Source organism: Seriola dumerili, unplaced genomic scaffold (assembly GCF_002260705.1).
Source record: "Seriola dumerili isolate Sdu_G_001 unplaced genomic scaffold, Sdu_1.0 BDQW01000149.1, whole genome shotgun sequence".
NCBI classification, from domain to species: Eukaryota; Metazoa; Chordata; class Actinopteri; order Carangiformes; family Carangidae; genus Seriola; species Seriola dumerili.
This window is the reverse complement of record NW_019174404.1, coordinates 14534838-14554641: the sequence shown is the minus strand read 5'-3', so window position 1 is coordinate 14554641 and position 19804 is coordinate 14534838. Positions and strand designations below refer to the sequence as shown.

General features: G+C 41.5%; 1 protein-coding gene across 3 annotated transcripts; it reads left to right on the top strand.

The window, feature by feature from the left end:
• The first annotated feature begins 1577 nt into the window (after positions 1–1577).
• cunh15orf52 (chromosome unknown C15orf52 homolog) lies at positions 1578–19804 on the top strand. Of its 3 annotated transcripts, none has more exons than XM_022750610.1 (13): positions 1578–1730; positions 4824–4931; positions 5090–5194; positions 5296–5451; positions 6964–7113; positions 11685–11863; positions 13790–13839; positions 13973–14023; positions 14450–14546; positions 15668–15701; positions 15804–16422; positions 16509–16591; positions 16971–19804. In XM_022750610.1, the coding sequence occupies exons 1-13, from the start codon at positions 1719–1721 to the stop codon at positions 16995–16997; spliced, it is 1671 nt and encodes a 556-aa protein (XP_022606331.1). In that variant the 5' UTR covers positions 1578–1718; the 3' UTR covers positions 16998–19804. The 3 variants fall into 3 exon arrangements, with proteins under 3 accessions (XP_022606331.1, XP_022606332.1, XP_022606333.1); XM_022750611.1 differs by lacking the exon at positions 1578–1730 and adding an exon at positions 2272–2324; XM_022750612.1 differs by lacking the exon at positions 1578–1730 and having other exon boundaries at positions 4852–4931; positions 5080–5194.

The window sequence follows — 19804 nt, the reverse complement described above, 5'->3', positions numbered from 1 at the left end:
TTTCTCACTGATTTTGTAATTGTTTTTGTACAAACATTCATGGTTCTCATAGGACGTATCTAAAAGATTATGGTGATTCCTGATATCAGCATTTTGGCATTGTCATTATGAGCATTTCAGCATGTTGTTCCTTACCATTTAGCTGACAGCACCGCCGTAGACTGGGCATGGCTGTTGACTCTTAGTCTTGTTAATTGATGTATAGGTTAAATGATTGATAAATAAAATGTGACCATTCCCTTTCACCTGACTTTACTCTGATAACAGGTTCAAACTGATAGGCGCCTTCAACTGCAGCTGCAGTTCTTAAACCTAATCACAAAGTTGAATCTCAATGACTTTGTTCAACATTAAGTACTATAACATGTTAGGGACTTACACATCATTTTTTCAAAACATTTCTTACAATAATCCTAAAATAACTCAAATACTTGCAGGCTAAACTATGCGTAAAGAGCTTTTGCTCATTAGCAGGATTGATCTGTGTAGAATGTAAGCTATGTGGACTTGAGTAAGCTAGAGTAAGCTAAAAATGTTGCAGCTCAGACTGGTAACTTTCCAAGGTGGAAATTGCAGAGCACTGACTCTGACTCTCAAGTGACTGACTTCACTGCAGCCTGTGGCATTTGTCTGCCAGACTGCCTGTTTGCTGCATGTTATGAGCTCTCAGACCTGGCTTTGGCAGATGCAGCTTGCCATGCATGAAGAACTGTGGGAAATTCAGCAGGCAATACCCCCCACCTTCCCACTCGACCCCACTCCCAGTCTTTAGGAAGCTTCTTTAGTACTCTAAACATGTAGTCTGGATCTTGTAGGCGACACAGCTGTTGTCTCATTTGTGATGTCTGGATTAATATTGTGTCATGTGTAGATGTGAATGGGGTCCCATTAGAACGGAAGTAAGCTTTTAAGTATTTTTTTTCTGATCAGTTTATCTTTATTTAGGACATAAGGGCATCGCATAAAAGAGATCTAAGCACTCACACACTCCATAATTAAAAAATATCTTAATATATTACCATCAAATTCTGAGACAAAAATATCTTTTTTCTACCTTACCTTCAACTACAGCAAATTATCAGCACAAATACAGATACCATCATCACCACCCATCAACTTAATATGCCTTATATATCAATAAACCCATAGACTTTATTACTTTAGAAAAGAAGGAAAGAATAAATTGAGAAAGAATCAGATATCGAATGTTATAAAATTATTGGCATATTGCCATTCCAGTATTTGGTGTGGTATTGTGTATGCTCTACCAAGCATACACACAGATATATATAAAGAATATTTTTTAATTATAGCATCATTGAAGCTATAGCGTTAATTTACTTAAAAATTGACTATGTGTGTGTGGGGAGGGTGACAGGATTTAACTACCATGCTTTGAGCAGAGGATAAGTGAGGAGGGGAAAGAGCAAGTGCTTTAGAGAGGGAGCAGGAGGGAGGGAGGGAGGATGTGCAGGAGGGTGGGAGGGTTGGAGAGAGCGAGAGAGAGAGAGAGAGAGAGAGAGAAAGAGCGAGAGGGTGGACAGGCGGGTGGGTGCTGTGAAATCCGTTAACAGGGGAGCTCTGTGCATTTGTTAGACGTCTTGGCTGCTTGCCCAACTTGGCTCATTGTAATCGAGGCATGATCGCCGACTCCAGGCAGCCCTCTCTGCCGCCTCGGCTGCCTTGCGCCTGGACCCAGCCCAGCTCTCACCGCTGACATGGAAAGACCCGTGAGTGCCTTCTCCTTCCTTCCCCTTCTCTCTTCTCATCCCACCCTCTCCAATGCTCTCTCTCTGTCTCTGGTATTAGGTTCCCCCTCTGCTCTGTCGCAGATTTAGCTGTGGCTACATGCTGCGTTTCAGTTGTGTCTCTGCCGCTTTCTCTCCCCCTGTTGTAGCTCCTGTAGGTGACAGGAATGCTGGGTAGGGAGGAAGCCTTGGCAGCTTTCTCTCTGCAGGCCCCCCTCCTCCCCCTTTTTGCCTGCCTGTCCGGGCATGGGTGCCGTCCACTGGCAGACCCACAACGTCTCTGTGTGTTTTGTGATTGTGTGTGTATGTGTGTACGTTAGCCTTGCTGCTGCACAATCACAGAACTGGCCAGCTGAACCCAGAGAGGTACCGTCCCCACACAGTCTCCCCACTTTGGTTTGTGGAGGCCGGCATTCACTTCAGTCTCCGCCATTGGCCTTGCTGAGATTCAGAGTCAGCAGCGTGTCTCTCCCTTGCGCCTATTCTTGGTGGTATGTCCTCATGGTCTGTTGTGTTTGGATACCCTGACAACTAGAAGCTGTGAGGTAACCACTTTCCAGCCTGCTGCCTCTTTGAGTGAGTACCAACTTTTTCACTTGCTCTCTGTATCTTTGCAAGTTTGAAACAGGTTTGAGATGCATTTGGATTCACAATGTATTGTCTTCGTTATTTTACTAAAAGTCTGTGCTGAGCAGAGAACTTAGAGCAAAAAGGTTGATCTCTCTTGTAGTAGGATTTGAGTGCAATAGGTGGAACACAACATCTCAGTGGCAGCCATTCTTTGCAGACGTACCAACAGCGGCGATGGAAAAAGCACGAAAGAATTTCTTGCAGTCCTAATGTGATGGTCTTTGTGCGCTCGCTAGCAGTGAGTCATCATTCTGAGCTAGTAATATCACATTGAAGCAGCCTCGACTCTCTTGTCGTCACTGGGGCAACAGTGGAGGATGACTGACTCGCTTTGGCACAACTACTTCCTGTCTCTGTCAAGAAGGTCTGACCCCTCAGAATAATTTATAGAGTGTGGAGAATGGGATACTTCAAAATGAATTGTGTTGTTTCACAGTTTCGACAAGCATCGGTGGCAAATTTTCTATTTGACAGCGGCATCATCTCTTCTCCACGGCCGTGAATAACAACAGATGATGTCAACACTGACTCAAAGTGGGAAACACTTGTTTTAGCTGATTGAGTCGAGAGCTTCTTTTTTTGACAATGACTGCGGTTCATTGAGTATCGTCTGAGTACTATTGTTTGTGTGCTGAATGAAATCCTTTTAAAGAAATTAAGAAAAATGCTGCTGGCCTACAATATGTAGACAACAGATGGAGGGATGAGACAGCAGCAAACTCTGACCCCAGCTTTTCAAAGTTTTGGCACATATTTTTCTATCACATCACTTTATGTCATAAATCCCAGAAAATTATTACTGTTAAAATTTACATTTTGATGTCCTCTCCAGATAGCTTGCTTGAGAGCAGAAATTTTTTTTTTTCTTTTAATATTATCTCATTTGCTTGGATCATGTGTCTTTCAGACAATATGTAACATTTTATATGAGCTGCCTTGTGACCGGTCCTCATGCTGCCATTTATACGCTGGTGGATAAAATTAGAGGAACAGGTCAACTTTTTGGGTAATACACTTACTTGCTTTCTTGCTGAGAGTTCGTTGAGGAGATTGATACCACTCTCATGTTTGTACATTAATTATTAAGGTACAGTCAGCAGTTGGTTAGCTTAGCTTAGCATAAAGAGTGGAAGCGGGAACCTCACAAATGAACTATTTTGTTTAATTTGTACAAGAAAGTAATTGTAAAAAATGACAAATTGTGGTTTTACAGGCTGTTATGTGCGGCATAATTTCTGCTGCCTGCCACAGTTCTACAGAAATGAGATTGATACCAATCCTCTCCTCTATTGGCAATGACGCAAATCTGCGTATTTCCCAACATTTTTAACAATTCCTTTTAAACAGTCTACGCTGTACAGTGGTTTTATGCAGCTTGTTCTTTCTTGTTCTTTGAAGAGAGGAGTTCCTCACTCACCATTCTTCTGAGGCATGCGCCCTATTAGTTTGCTCTACAGCCAGTTAAAGGAACCACACTTTCACCACTCACACACTCGTCACGTTAAGAGGCTACACGGACCAGATCTGTGACACAACATTAAGTTACCGCAGGCCGGAGGAAATGAGATCTCTGTTTTGGAGATGGCTGCTGCTTCCACAGTATCATTATCATTCAGTGTTGTTCCCATTTGAGTGTTTTTCAACTCACCAGCAGCTCTTGAACATGTTTGCAGCTGGTTTTGCAGAGACTTTCAATATGGGGCCTCTTGTCGTGTGAGTAGGCATGCCCTGCTGACCGCATCAGGATGTTTAGGATGCTCCGCAGTCTGCATATGCATTCTGCTGGTGTAACTGAGCTTCGTAATGAATGCTCCATCTGTGGTGGGTGTGAGGGCATGTTGGTGTTGTCACAGCACATGCAGTGGTGTGGACACAAGACGTTTTCAGTTGGATTGACCCTCCATCAATGATTTGTTCATCTGTGTCTTAGTTTCTGTTCCGTCTGTGAGTGGACTGTCTTAAAAGTTTTGTATTGTTTGTAATGCTATTTTTTATGATTTTATAATCAGTTTGAACTCAGAATGTATATGGATAAAGTGGGCCAGATAAGATGGAGTATTGAACCTCAATGCAGTCCAAATTGTGTCCATAGCAACGATTATGCAAATCTTTCCTGTGCTGAAAGTTGGCATAAAATATCTGTTATTCTCTGATCCAATAATAATTAAATAATGATACAATTTTACCAGTTGTATTGCACAGCTGTATGTATTTAGCCGACATTTATCATTTGACAACTTTGTTCAATGTACTAAGTTATTCAAAAAAAGTATTGTTTGGGTAGTGAAGCTAACAAAACACACTAGCATTGAAAAATGTCATAGTATTACTAGAACGAAGCTCAAAATATAAAGCTCAATTTGTGCTGAAACCCTAAAAACAAATTGTGCCCCATTTTAAATTGTTTTTTTTATTGTATCAGTGATGCTATGTGTCTCCTCCCAGACCGCCAGTGACATGATGCCCAAGAGGGATCATGAGAGGGACCTGGAGCTGGACAAGAAGATCGAGGCTCTCCGCAGGAAGAACGAAGCGCTCATGAAGAGGTACAAGGTAAGGACATGTGCTTGCAGGCTGAGAAGTATCTGTGATTTTCATAATTGGTTTGTGGACTAGAAATGCAAGTCTGGAGCATGTTATTTTTGTGTGAGGTCTTGGCGATTTTAACAGGCTTCCTGATTAGTTGATTGTTTTCATTGAGTTGCATTTAGGAGGTGGAGGAAGACAAGAAAAGGGCGGAGGAGGAAGGAATGGCACTGCAGAGTCGCAAGGGCAAAGCTGATGATCTGACCATCACAATCAGCAAGTCCACCAGTGTGAGTGTCTGCAATATGGTAAACAGACTTTCTGTAGAAGACTCGATGCTACAAACTACATAAATATTTTATAACATGTTCCCCTCTTTGGTTTGAAGCAGGATAGTCGTGTGGTGGTGACAAAGCCATTCAGCAGCAGTTCACCAGCTGGGAAAGGACAGCAGGAGGCTGTGCCTGACAAGGGGGGAGAAGGGCCTTCGCAGGGCGCTGGCCGAGGCCACAGGAAACAGTTAACGGTCACCATGGCTGGCAAAAAGGTAAATTCACCGCACTGCCAATTTCCACTTTCCTTTTAAGTGACAAGGAAAAACATAGGAGAATGCACATTAATGAAAGATTAACACAAAAGCAATTCCTCATTCAAATCTGTAAAAAAAAAAATCTGTAAAAGCAGTCAACCAGTAGTCTTTAGGAAGAAAACAAGGGATAACTTGCACAGAAAGTAAAAACACTTAACAGTTTTAGATATGCAGCGTAGATTTTATTCAGTGAGCTGATGTTTCTGCAACAGTTTGCCTTCTTAAGAACTAGAAGCTTTCGACCACTGTACAGCCATGGTAGGTCATACAACAGGCAAAATGATAAGGATATTGAATTGAAAATATTATGATTATTGTATAATATGAACTAACAAGACCTGTATTTATATCAAAGCCATGGTCGAGGCTTTGATGGTACTGTGAGAAAATGTTCAGCTAACAGTGAACATTTAACCTGAGTCAAAGCTTTTACAGTTTAAATGACTACTTTTTGAAACATTTATTTAACCAGGTTAATCCCATGGAGATTAAAGTCTTTCATTAAGTACGGCAGTATTACAAGTTTCAGTCTAGACAATACAACATCAGCCACACAGATGAAACGATGCTAAAAACCAGGTGAACCATGTAGGTTTCTAGTTTTTAATTTAGATATAATACAGTGCACTCTTCAATGCTTGACTCGGGCCAATACTGAAAACAACTTATCTGACTTGAGTACCATTGCTTACAGCAACTTTCTAATCAATCTATAAATGCATGGTGTAGTAAGCAAAACAGGCTAAATATGCCTGTTCCCTGTTCACCTTAGTTGTGAATAGTCAAAAAGACATCTAAGAGTCTGCAGCCATGCTAACAGGTTGGCTGTAGCTAGCAGGTATGCTAACACGCTCACAGTGACAATGCTAACATCCAGCTGTGTAGCAGGTGTAATGTTTTCCATGTTCAACATCTTACATTAGCATGTTAACATGCTAACATTTGCTAAATAGCACTGCACACAGAGTATAGCTTAGGCTGACTGGAATGTCATTAGTTTATGACCAAATACCCTAAAACTAAAGTAGTGGAGAAATTAAATTTTTAAAATATTTGCAAGTCTCAGGATTACCAAAGTCATTGTCTGATATTTTTTGAGATATTTCATTTCTTGGGGACTGAAATGTGGGGGACTGACCAACAGACTGACATGGTTATCCAAAGAGACAAGATGCTAGCATGACTAAAAATGTGCAGCTGGTCTCACATACAATATATGTGATCTTGTTCAATCAGAAAATTTATGGATAAAAACTTACATATGTGCAATGTTCATGAGTCGTCTTGATAGAGACCAGCAGGTGTCAGGGGTAAGTGTTTTGATTAGTGCACATGAATTACTGTTAAAATGTTGTATTTACACCTTCAAAATAATAACTCTTGTGCAGACATGAGAAGCACTGGTACTCTTGTATTACAATGTATCTGGCTGCAGTTATGACAGTCTAATATGAGTAACTGTCTCTCCAGGGTAAGAGGGTGGTGAGTGAGAGGCCAGAGAAGAGGCTGGGCCCTGTGGACGTCAAGAGCCCTACAGATGACGGACAGACGAGGCATGTGGAGTCCGCTGGGAGGGGGAAGCAGCCGCCTCACACGACCAAGAGAAACACAGCAGCACAGGTTTGAATCAGACACACTGAACACTCCAGTGATCATACGCTTCAGCTTTTAAAACCCGGCATGCACCCTCCTGCCTGCTTCCTCTCTCACATTCCCCCTTTGTTTCTTCTCTCGGGCTGCACTGACATGTTTTACATAGATGTCAGACATGTCGGCTGGCCACACCCCTCCAGTGATGGAGCACAATGGTTTGTGGACAGGAGGTGGGCTGGGGCTGTGACTGACTGGTGTGGGATTAGTAAAAGGGGTGGCTACTAACAGAGCTGTTGAGTAGATGCTCTCTAGAACCAAAACTTAGTACAGATGGAGAATCTTTAAAAGGCTTGGATGACTGTTTTGACTTTTTTAGTGTGAACCTACTCAGGGCTGGTGGTTGTTTATCACCGTTTCTCTCTCTGAGGAGCTTTTGTTGTATTTTTAGCGAATGAAAAAACACTCAGCCTCTGTGTGTAGATGCCTTTAGGTGTGTAGAACAGGCTGTGAAGTTCACAGAGTCAGTGCCATGAAAAGATAGATAGATGTTGTAACAGCTCAACAAAAGGTCTTGTTATCAGTAATATAATGAGATGGGAGATTTCACTTTAAATATCAATAGCTTTACTATGCACTGTATGCTTGAGATCCTCTGTTTAACACAGATCAGCAGAGACACATGTGCACATGCAGTACCCCTGGCTGGGCTGTGAAATGTCACACTGTCACTGACCTTAGGCCCCCCCAGGTATGCAGAAACTCTGTAACAGCTGCTGTGCCTCAGTCTGAAACCTGATGTACACACACATGCACACACAAATGCACACTCTCTTACAGACATACTAGCTGCCCAATCAATAAGCTGAAGCACAGAGCAGACAGCTGATCCTCACCACTGTAAACACAGACACACTCCAGCTGCAGGAGGGGTCTCTGAACACAAAACCAGTGGAGGCTCTTTGTAAATATGTATATACACATCTGCGTCTGATTGGCTGCTACACTGAGTGCTGCTTACTGGCCCGTCAGAGCTAATGTGCACTAAATCTATGAGCTGAACACGCTGTTCTCTTGCCTTTATTTCTGGCCCGCTTGGTCTGTCCCCCTTTTATTTATCATGTGGACTGAATCAGCACTTGAACAGTAGCCAGCGCTCCAGTGCACCAGTCATCATTCGTGAATCACAGAGACCTGGTCTGCACGTGCTTGCTGTTTACATGGCCATATCATTTAACACAGTTTATGAGAGCAGTGGGGAGAACGCTGCCGAAGGGTGATATGGGAGGAAAAAGTGTCATTCGTCTATCTGGTGTTAGAAAAATATTTGTATGGAAAACATCCATGATGATCTGCACATTGCTGTGGCTATTCACTGCCTCTGAAATATTTTTCTAATGCGTTGTTTGTGTGTGCGTGTGTGTGTGTGTGTGTGTGCACAAGCGCGCGCATCAGATACCCTGGAAATAAATAATTACTCTGTGAGAGGGGTGTGGTTATTTGGCAGTGTCCCAGTCAGACTGCGATGCCTGGAAGTTCCTCATGACTGGACGTCAGTTCACACTTGTGAGAAAGAGATATGAGAAAGGAAATTGAGAAAGACGGAGTGGGGGTGGGGGGTGGGGGGCCCACTGTCTGTTTCCAGCCTCCATTTCTCCTCTCCGGATCCTATAGTGATCTGCCCTCCTCTGGCATGATTGTTTCCCCATTCCCACCATCCTGAAAGGGCCGATTTGATCTAATTAACATTCGACTGCCTTCTCACTCTCAAAAGGCTCATTATGCTGCCAAAGAGACAGGCTTGGCAAGGTGCCAAGAAGGGGTCAGAGAGGGAGAGGAAGAAGAAGTGTGAGGAGAGAGAGAAGAAAAGAGACAAGGTAGTCAGGGGTCTTTTGTGTTTGCGTATGTGCTAGACTGCATTTGGGTGTGGGTAGAAGAGTGTGTGTGTGTGTGTGTGTGTGTGTGTGTGTGTGTGTGTGTGTGTGTGTGTGTGTGTGTGTGTGTGTGTGTGGGTGTGGGTGTGGGTGTGGGTGTGGGTGTACTAAACCACTCTGACCAGTGTTTATTGTCTCTCCCCCCATGGCTGTTCATGCGAGTGTTGCTGTTTATGACAACATGACTCATCCGCTGTTTTCACAAGAGCACAACTTGCAGTCAGAAATACAACAGAAGCATAAGTCATACTATTCTCTACCTGCAATATGGTGAGTTTCATTTTCCAAACCACTGAAGTTCAACCACCTGCAAACTACACTCTGCTCTGATGACGCCATTGCATAGTGGACATTTAAAACCAATCAAGTGCCTAGTCATGCTGCAGCACCACTACTCCACTTGGGGGCAGTGTAAGCCTCTTTATCTTTCCCAATAGAGGAGTCTGTGCCCTGGCTTGATTTGCTTTTACTGTTTATTGCAGCAATAATGTGACTCTTTACAACTATGTTTAATTGGTAGGGGACAAGCTGCTGTCACCCTCATTGATGTTATGTTAATCTTTTTTTTGTCCCATCTCTCCTCTTTGACCTCTCTGGTTAAAAAGTTAAGATCACACTGAGTAGTATCAGAGGCTTTTAGAGCAATGCCAGGTAGCACAGTGAAAACACACACAGGTATCAACATTTAAATATGCATACTGTTGCTCTGTCTCTACCTTCTCAGATTTGAGAAAAACCATGAAGCCGGAAGGTTGTAGTTCCAGCTCACAATGAGCACATGATTCACAGAAATGAAATACAAGGTTTCCATATGACGGTGCCACTATACGAGCACACTAAAACACAGAGAAATGCAAATATGTGCTCTACCCTCATCACAGACACTGACACGCAGATAGACGCAACATGTTACCATGCACACCCCCCTTTTTTAAGTGCTTGTCCCCATCTGCCTCCCACTGGCTTACGTGGAAACGTTGCAGGAGTAGATCAGAGCTGTCTCACAGATCAGGCGTGCGATAAACAGGCTGAATGGGGAGGCAGGGAGGACGAGCTTCAAAGGCCCGCTGAATACGCCACATGCAATGTGATGCTGTTCATGGCTCTCTGGCTCTCTGTGCCTTTCCTGCTCTACAGTCGAGTGAGTTCTCAAGGAAATAAGATGCAGACTTAGTTTTTTTTTTTCAGGTGTTGCGTAAGTAACTGTTTTGGTTAACAAATAAACTGTAAACCTCTGCAGGCATTTTCAGCCTAAACCAGTGCAGCTTCCGGAGGCTCAGCAGCCCAGAACAAGAGCAGAATCACTGTTTTTTCTCTAGACACCTTTATTCTACCTAAACTTGACAGCTTGAGACCAAGTCCTGCTCTCTCTCAGCATTGCTCGCAGTCTCTGTGTAATGTCCACCCTACCTGTCTTGGCCCCTGACAACCTCCCTTCAAGGCCCCATGGAGGCAAGAAATTAAAAAGTACTAATTAGCAGGGCGGCTGTGTTGGCAGCAGGAGACGGCCTGTTGGAACATGTGAGAAGTGCCTTCCCTTGTGGCCCCTGGCGTCCTCCAGGGGCCAGAGGAGGGGGAGGGGAGAGGACATGGAAAACACAGGGATGAGCACAGATGCTATGTTCACCAATAACTACATGCAGAATGGCAACATGTTTACTTGACTGTGATTGGTCCATACCTGAGGAGAAAACATCGCCCATCATAGTTTCTTAGCGGGACTGTGTTGTGTTTGTTTCTCTGACTGTTTTTTACTGTTGCTGTGAGACATATTTTGCACAGAAGCATGTAGATTTTTTTTTTTCCTTTTTACTCTGAAATATCATACAATTTGAAATTTTTTCTAGACTTCAGCGTCATCTCCCACCTGCTGTTTAAAAAAACAAACAAACACTGACCTGACAGGCACTTTCTCTCAGAGATTGCTGGTCTTTTATGTGATTTCCCTCAGAACACAGCGCTGTTTGTAGACCTGGTTTGCTCCAGGCCTTTGTTACAAGAATACACCGCCTCTGTCTCCTTTGATGTGCTAAAGAGCCTGCACCAGCTCTCTCTCTCCCTTTAGTATTAGCAAGCAATCCTTTCTGCTCTCATCACAATAATCAATAAACTGGTTAAGAGAGGAAAGGAGGAAGGGGACCTAATTGTGTTTACAGTACACTGCATTTCTGCCAGGAATATTGTCTCAAAGAATTTGATTGTGTTGCCTCGCAGTCATCATGGTAGACAAACAAGGAGCTTTTTGTAATCAAATGGGTGCCCAGAGGCAATAATTAGTACTTACAGTGAGGCAATGATTGGCATTTACAGCAATGTAGAATGCATGAAAATACCAGAAATATTGCTCCCTTTCTTTTGATCCCTACAGATCTGTATATTGCCCTGTTGCTGTTTAATTATTAGTTTAGAGATGAGCAGCTGTTCTTGTTTATGGCCACCCATGTAGGGTGGTTGTTGATCTGGTTTCCTCCACTGTTCTGATTAGTCTGTAGAGTGATGCTTCAAATGTATTGTAATGTGACACACTGAGTGTTTTAATTTAGTCATGTTTCCGTGCCAGTGTTTCATTACTGATGAGTGGACATACCCTGATATGAATCCACAATAATAAAGCTGCTTGTTTTTACGATTTTATTAAACACACTGAAATGTTTTGTGTTCACGTAGGAGCATGAGAGCCTGCAGGCCAACACAGACCTCAACATCCCTACACTGAAAGAAGAGCAGGAGGAGTATCTGAGGTGGAAGAAGGAGCGGGAGCAGATTGACAGGGAGAGAGTGGCACGCCATAAAAACGCAAAGGGCCAGTGGAGAAGGGCGTGGGACATGGACAAAACTGAGAACATGTAAGACTTCTTAGCACTCACTTTTCCCACGGCACTGCTCATGTCTGAGATTTCTCACAGCTGTTCCTCCGGTTGATATTTCATTGGCTCCCTCTATTTTTGTGTTGGAGAAATCTTTGTCAGTGAAATGTCAACTGAGTAGGTTCATTATTCTCCAGTATTGCTTTATCAAGGGACACTTGGTGGTGGTTGTTAAAGGAGAGTAGAGCGTTATTTATCCAGTTAAGAATTGTGTTGACCTCCTGCTTCAGTTCTACTTCTTTAAGTATTATCTCTTTATCCCTCTAGTTTTACAGTCTCTTCTAACATTTCCAATCTCCTCTAAAACACTTCATTGTGTTTCCCAGTAATCTCACATCATGTAATTTAAAAAACAACAAAAAAAAATTGACATGTAATACTTTTGGGGAATATATTCTGTGCTCTTTTGCCTGTCATGTTAGTGAGAAGATGGATACAAATCCCATGTCTCTATGTCAGTAGCATGTTAGATTATCTTAGGATAAAGACTGGAAGCAGCAGTAAACTCTTAGCTTGGCTATAGAGCTCACTTATTAATCTGTACACAAATAGAAATGTAAAAATTACGATATATGATTTTATGGGGAGTAACACGCTGGAGCTAACGTTATTTCTGGGCTAAAAATTAACGTTTTTACACTTTTTTTTTTTTTTTTTTCACATTCAAATTGGATATCTAATTAGACATAATGTTAACTAGTATGGACCAATAGAAATTATGATTTTTTTTTTTTTTTTTTTACCTACAAAGTTAGGCAAGCTAATTTCCCCCTGCTTCCATTTGTTATGCTAAGCTAACTATCTGTAACTTCATTTGTAATGGACAGACATGAGAGTGTCAGTCTCCTCATCTAAATCTTGGTGAGAAAGCCAAAAGGTTGAGCTCTCTCTTCAGTGCCTTTTACTTAGAAGCCATTGTAATGATAGTAATCATAGGAACTACATTTTAATGTGGTCAGCTTCATTAGCTAAACCCCTGCCTAACTAGCAGTTTTATTTAATAAGTGAAGTTTTGCCTCTCCTCTTCTTTTACTTCTGAAGTCAGTTTGTTTACTACATCTGCACCAAAATTAAACTGAGCTTTTCACTAACTAACCCTGAAGAACAGCTTGCTTCTTTCTAGTTACTTTATTCAGTGGAAGAATCTATTATTTCTGGATTACACATCATAACACATGATCACAAGACTAAATCAAGTCACAGGATGTTGCAAAAATGATTACAACACCAAATAAGTACTTTTTAGGTGAATTGTATGATTGTGTGCACATTATCTAATGAAATGCTACTATAACTTATTGTCTATTGTTAGATTTTCAAGAATACCTCTAATTTTAAAATGTGCCTATGAGCAGTATGTTGAACACATCACCATTCCTTAATGAACTCACACAATAGCACCTCAAACTGACCGGAAGAAAAAAAAACGATTCATTTTAAGTGATTGTTAGATTTCAAACAAACTTAGCTGCAGTACAAAGGGTGACCAAGTTGCAGAGTAAATTAATGTGCTGTTTAAGGAAGCATCAAAATGTAAAGAGACAAAGAAAGAGCAGCTATTTTTAGCTTGGGATAGGGGATGGAATGCCTTGCCTTATTTGGCGAGGCTTAAACAAGGCCCTTGAGTAAGAATAGAAGAGGAAATGTGTTTTTGATTCAACAATTTAGATGGTTTCAGTGCTTGTCAAATGCAATGGTGTGACTCGTAGAGCAGAAAACCTCTCAGTGCTTCTGCAAGAGGGCCATAGTAAATGTACGATGATGATACTTGAATGTCAGAAGAGCCTGTTGATGGGGTGTAGATGAGCTGTTCTGTCACCTGTGCCAAATGTTATTTTGAAACATGACCATGACACTGCTTGGATTGATTTGTGTGTTCTGTCTAAACTGAACAATTGCTTTTAGGTTTTCAGACAAATCCCTGCCTGACAGAGACTGGGGGTCCTCTGGCAGAGGTAAGACACAGTCCAGACATGAGAATAAGACCCTTCATATCAAAGCACGATGATAAAAAGATGGGCTTCATAGTTATCTTTGTGTTTTTTTATATTATGTTTTTTTTTTTTGTTGTTTTTTTTTCAATTCTAGGTGGACGAAATGCTAGAAGAGGACAACCTAAGGCAAATGTGGACTCAAGAGGTATGCCACACTTAAGTATTGTTTATTTGTTAAGTCAGTGCCTTAAGATAATTGTATAGTGTACAGAAAAGCTGAGAAAACCTTTGTGAATTTGTGTTATTCTAAGTGTCAGTAAAACGGCAACCGGAGAGATTTCCTGCTGCTATAATTTGACACTTTGTTGAAACAGGATATTGTGTGGGACATTATTCAAACAATTCATTAAACAGTGTAAAGTGGTGGGATATCAGCTGGAAAAAGAAAATGGAGATAATGTTGTGGTCGACAGAGTGAATATTATAGTTTTTTGACTGAAATTAGAAATTCAAGCCCACACAGTGAGGAAAGAATTAAAAATACACTGTTGTCTCTGCAGATATAGTAATGATTATTTATGAAAAATGTCAGTTAATGGTGAGTTAAACTTTTTGTGTTTTCTTGTCCCAGGTCATGAGAAGAGAGGAAAAGACAAGGGGGCTAAAAATGTGCTAGTGATGAGCAGTAAAGCAAAAGGCAAAGATCGTCTGACTGGGAGGGCGAGGAGGTCAGTCACTGCTAAACATTTAGACTATACACACAACAGCCTGATGTTAAAGCTGACTCAACCACTGGGATGTCTCTCACCACAGCTTCAATCATCTGGTATTAGAACTTACTATGACTAATGAAATATGTAAAACAGTTGTGAAGGCGCATTGTTTTCCTGCAATGTGCCCTAATGTACAAATTCCCTAGGATGTCATGAGACTTGATTTAGAAGTTGTGGCAGCTGACTAAATAACCCAGAAGGCCCCATTTACTTCTTACTGCCTTCATTTTTTCTCCTCCAGCATTTCCTCTGTTGTGAAACAAACTAGTGTGCTGGGTGATGAGGAGGCTTTCAGGGTGTGCTGTTACACAACTGTTGCTCATAATCTCAAAAAACATCAAGACCACAGACCTGGAAGAGAGGCATTATAGTCTCTCAGTGTGAAAATGTAATGTGCCAGATGATTTTCTGTCTCTGTCTCAGTGATGGTGAGCGTGAAACAGAACTCAGGTGCGTCCCGGCAAATTCTTGGTATCAGGCTGTGCTTTGGTCACAGCTGGCAATAAATCCTAGTGCAGTGAGAGGAAGCCCACAGATCACTAATACTACAACAGCTGAGATCTAAGACTCCGCTTGCTAGAGCTAAGCTACTGTACCTACAGCTTTGTCCACCTTTCTCATCCCGTACTCTTTTTTTCTTTATCTTACTTGACTAAGCAATGTAAAAGAAATAGTTTACTTTCTTGTCGAGAGTCAGATGAGTAATCTTCTGTACAGTAAATATGAAGCTATTGTCAAGAGATGGTTTTTTTTTGCATGAGGCTATGTGCACAACTTTTTTTGGCCAGTTGCAGTGACTTCCTCTCTTAGTTTTTGTATGGATTAAACAAACAGTCTGGTAGGCAGATTTTACCTTTGGACAGAGCCAGGTTTGCTGTTTCCCCCAATTCCCAGTCCTTTGTACTAAGCTAAGCTAACCGGCTGCTCACTGCAGTTTCACTCAGCAGAGAGTAAAAAGTTGTGTTATTCCCTTAACTTGTAGAGTTTACCATAAATTGTACATTGTAGTGGGCAAAACAACAACACCGCTATTCCCACACTGTTACTGAATTGGTTTTGATAAAATTATTTTTCAGATGGCAGGCAAATGAAGATGGAGAAAACCTACAGGTGAGAACCCTTTGTTAGTGTAAATACGAAGTGTGCATTAGTTAATTCATGTTACTGAAGAAACAAAAACACCTGATTTGTCGCTCTAATCTCATCTCTTAGATCTCTGATACAACATTGGAGGAATTCTTGGAGGAACTTGACGCCCTCACAGATGTTGAAGTAGACGATCAAAAAGATCAGGACTCAAAAACAAAGCTTTCACCCAGCCCAGATTCACTGAGTACGTCTGAGGAAGTGAGTGAATCCACAGCTCCTGTGTCAACTACTACCTTGAGAGAGGACGCCTCCACTCATGTGCGGGCAGAGGCCTCGTCCCCTCGGAGTTCGGAGAAGAAAGTACGTTTCTCAGAGGAACTCATCCAGGGAGCTCATACTAGGCAAACCACGGGCTCTCAGGAATCGGCCAACTCAGAATCAAGAAGTCAGAGCTCCTTAAAAGCTTCCTCGCCTAAAAAGAACAAACTCGAAGTGCAAGGGCCACAGCAGCCTCTTGAAAGTGCCAAGCAGGATGATGGGAGTCCTCAGGATCAGGGAGGTGGTCCGCCTGCTCCTCCTGTTGCCCAGCAGCAGGTTTCTGAAACTGAATGTACTAAAAAAGACAGCAACCCCCCCACAGCTCCCAACTCCCCCCCTGCTGAAAAAGCCTGTGCCTCTCAACAGGAGGGCTCTGTCCAGCCTGTTGAGCTTGCCAAGTGCAACATCAGCAACACTAACACAGGTATGAAATAGCCTCAATGGCCCTGACTTTTCTGACAGTGCGTCTGGATGATATACAACTAAGCTAATGTTGGTTTTCTCACATAGAGGAGCTAATAGACTCCGGTCTGTCTGTCCTGAGCCTGGAGTCAGGAGAAACACACCCAACACACTCCACCAGCAGCGACAAGGTCAGTGTGAGAGACAGGAAGAGGGATGGGGGAATCGATAGATGTGTAAATGGACTGATGGAGGGAAGTGCAAATGGATGAGGAGTTAAATGGATGAAGGGAGAGAAAGAGATCAGCTGTAATATGCAATTTCGGTTTAAGTATATTCACCACCTCTGAGGCCTCTTTCGAGTGCAGGAGAAATAGTCTCAGGAGAGAGTGCCTCTTCATCTCATCCAAGATTGATTATACATGACCGCCTGCTTAAATCATTCATGTAGAAGAGAAGTGATGGGCCTGAGATAAATTGATAAACTGTGAATCATAGAAAAGAATTTACAGATTTAATGAATAACTTTTGTGTATGTTTTTCTCTTTTTTCTTTTTTTTTTTTTTGCAGGCAAGAGAGCATGGAAAGATTGTTTGATTGACATTTTTGGGATGGAAATACTGAAACCAAAACACAGCGACGCAGAGCCTTGCCTCTTTGTATTTGGATGCATCATTTCGCTTCAGGTAGCTGTATTGAGATACCAAGTTTATGGCTTACACACAAAACCATGGTTTCATTTTGCTGTGGCGTGTCCTACCCATCGAAGTTTTCAAATATCTAAAATCTGACATAGGAATGGTGAACCTTTTCCCAGCTCAAATATTTTTACATCCAAGCACTTTATACGTATAAAAGTATGTGTACTGACACATTACACAGTATGTTAGTATGCTGCTTGAGTGCAATATCACTGAATGTTTACATTTGTATGAAAAATTTCAAGGTACATATCAGGAGGCTAGCTAATTGGTTTAACTTAGGTAGCCCTTGACAATAATCTTCAGCCACAGTCATATTATCTAGTGCCTGATTCTGCCTTAGAGGTATGTTCAATAATGGAATAAGTCTGTATTATATGATGATACAGTAGTGACACACCTGCAATAGAGGGGAGTCTGTATTTCTACTCTTAAATCTGTGGGAGTAGATATTATTTGTTAACTGCTTCCAGCATCAATGGCCTTCTGTGAATTAGAAATCAATACATTATTAAAGGGCACATTTGAGACACACTGTTAAGTTTCCAAAATGATACCACTGACATAAATGTTATTAAAAAGAATTTAAAGGGGAACTCCACTGATTTCACTTGTCAAGCTCAGTTTCCTCACCATGGTTGGTATGACACAGCCTGTGAAAAAAGTTGTGTAATGTCTCGGAGGAGCGTCTTGGAGTCTGAGAAAATAACCCTGGTGACGTCATGGTGATGTCACCAAGATTATCTTTGTCTTGAAAATCACAAATTTACACAGAAAAACTGTCTTACAAACTGGTGTAAGATGTGTGATGTTTAGCAGGCAGAGATAATCTAACAAAGAAATGCCATCAGGTTGCATTATGGGAACTGTCATATCTGGTGTTTCTGCAGCTTGACTCATACTAGGGACTTAAAGTAAGGATGTCTCAGCCTCTGCAGCACTGATTTAGACTATTCAGTCTCTCCAAGGTCCCCAACTTTATGGAAGTGCAGATCTAAATCACTGGAATATTCTTTTAATGTCAAGCTAATGGAGAGCTAATAGAAAAATCCATACTACTAGTCTAAAAACATTTGGCTGTTTTAAAATCCAGCTTCATCAGAACACTGTAGAAATAAAATCTCAAACTTGCCCTTTAACACATTGCTATTGTGTTTCCTGAAGTCGGCACAGTTTTACAGCTGAATCCCAACTGTCTGGTCTTCCTCGGATTCTTATTTTATATTTTTAGACACTTAATATGGAAGTGTAATGTATGTCTAATTTTACAAATGTCAACAATGGTGAGCAATGACATGAAAGTCAAGGTTGTGAATCACAACTAATTTGGGACCTAAAATATATTTTTTAATAGTTTTCTCATGTTGTTTTTGAACAACCATTCTCAAGAGTCTCAGTGCAGAAGGGTGGAACAGTCTCCAACCTTTTTCTCTGTTGAGCCTTTATTTACCCAGAGGGACAGACAGACTTGAGCTGCTGAACATACATCACCCAGCTCCATGAGGATTCAGCCTTTAGTTCATAGTCAAAACACTGGGATTCAGCTGTAACTCCTTTTTGGCATTGTTTTGTCATTTCTCTTTTATAGTCATGAAAGACAACTAATATTTTTAAAAAGCTTCCTCACTAAGAATTTAGTCTGTTGTTGTGCCTTGCATATTGGCTTCTTCAAATACCGAAGGTGTACCTTTTTATTTCATGGTTTGTATCATAACATACTGTAGTGTTCATGTACTGTACTAACAGTGCAGCATCAGTATTGATTTTATTTATTGGCCTGGCCATTGGACAACAGAATGTTACCTAGAAGGATTTTGCAAATCTAAAACTGTTTTAAAACAATGTGTATGTGCATTATATTAGCTGTTTATTTTCTCTGTGACATGTATGGATTTGTTTTTATTTATTGCCAGTTCATTGTTGTATTTTTGGTATCAGTGACAACTATAATAAGAAGCCTTACAAGAACTATGTCCTCAAAGAAGTTTTTGGTTTTCATCAATGCTACAGTGTAGTAAACAGTTATGTAACCTCAAGCAGAGATAATAGTGGACGTGCTCTGAGCTGCAGGGCCCTGTCAGCCTCAACTGTGGTTACATAAAACACAAATAATCAGGAATCTAGTAGAAGCACACTGGGAAAACCAAGAAACTAGTTGCAATGATTATGGCCAGTCCAGCCATGTAGAAAAATGGGCTGTTTTTGAGTAGGGGCCTTATTCTGTATTATATATGGAATTTGAATGAGTGGTAAAAGAAACATCTGTTAAAAAGTAGCTCATACAGATTACCTCTGAAATATTAAATTCCCTGTGGGATTCAATTTAGTGAAATGAAATTTAGGACCTACAACCATAGAGCAGTTTGTTCATGTTTAGCACTTGTTCATTTAGTTTTCAGACATTCTGCATTGTCGCCTCACTGAAGTGACAAATGTAAGAGGTGGTTGTGATTGTCTTGCTCCACCCGGGTGTCCACTGCTGTCGTCCGTGTTTTCACATACACTCGTAAGGAAGAGAGAAAATGTACGTGTGCGCCTGCGTATGAATGTGTGTGTGTGTGTGTGTGTGTGTGTGTGTGTGTGTGTGTGTGTGTGTGTGTGTGTGTGTGTGTGTGTGATCCCAGCTTTTTACTGTTCAGAGTGGCTCATGCTAACTTAAATCTGTGTGCGACATAGCTTCTTTTACTGTAGAACAATTCGGAA

Excerpts from the sequence above, each read along its gene's own strand:
- cunh15orf52 (XM_022750610.1), top strand. Across the intron at positions 5,452-6,963 it reads TCACCATGGCTGGCAAAAAG|GGTAAGAGGGTGGTGAGTGA; the intron begins GTAAATTCACCG and ends CTGTCTCTCCAG. Across the intron at positions 11,864-13,789 it reads ATGGACAAAACTGAGAACAT|GTTTTCAGACAAATCCCTGC; the intron begins GTAAGACTTCTT and ends AATTGCTTTTAG.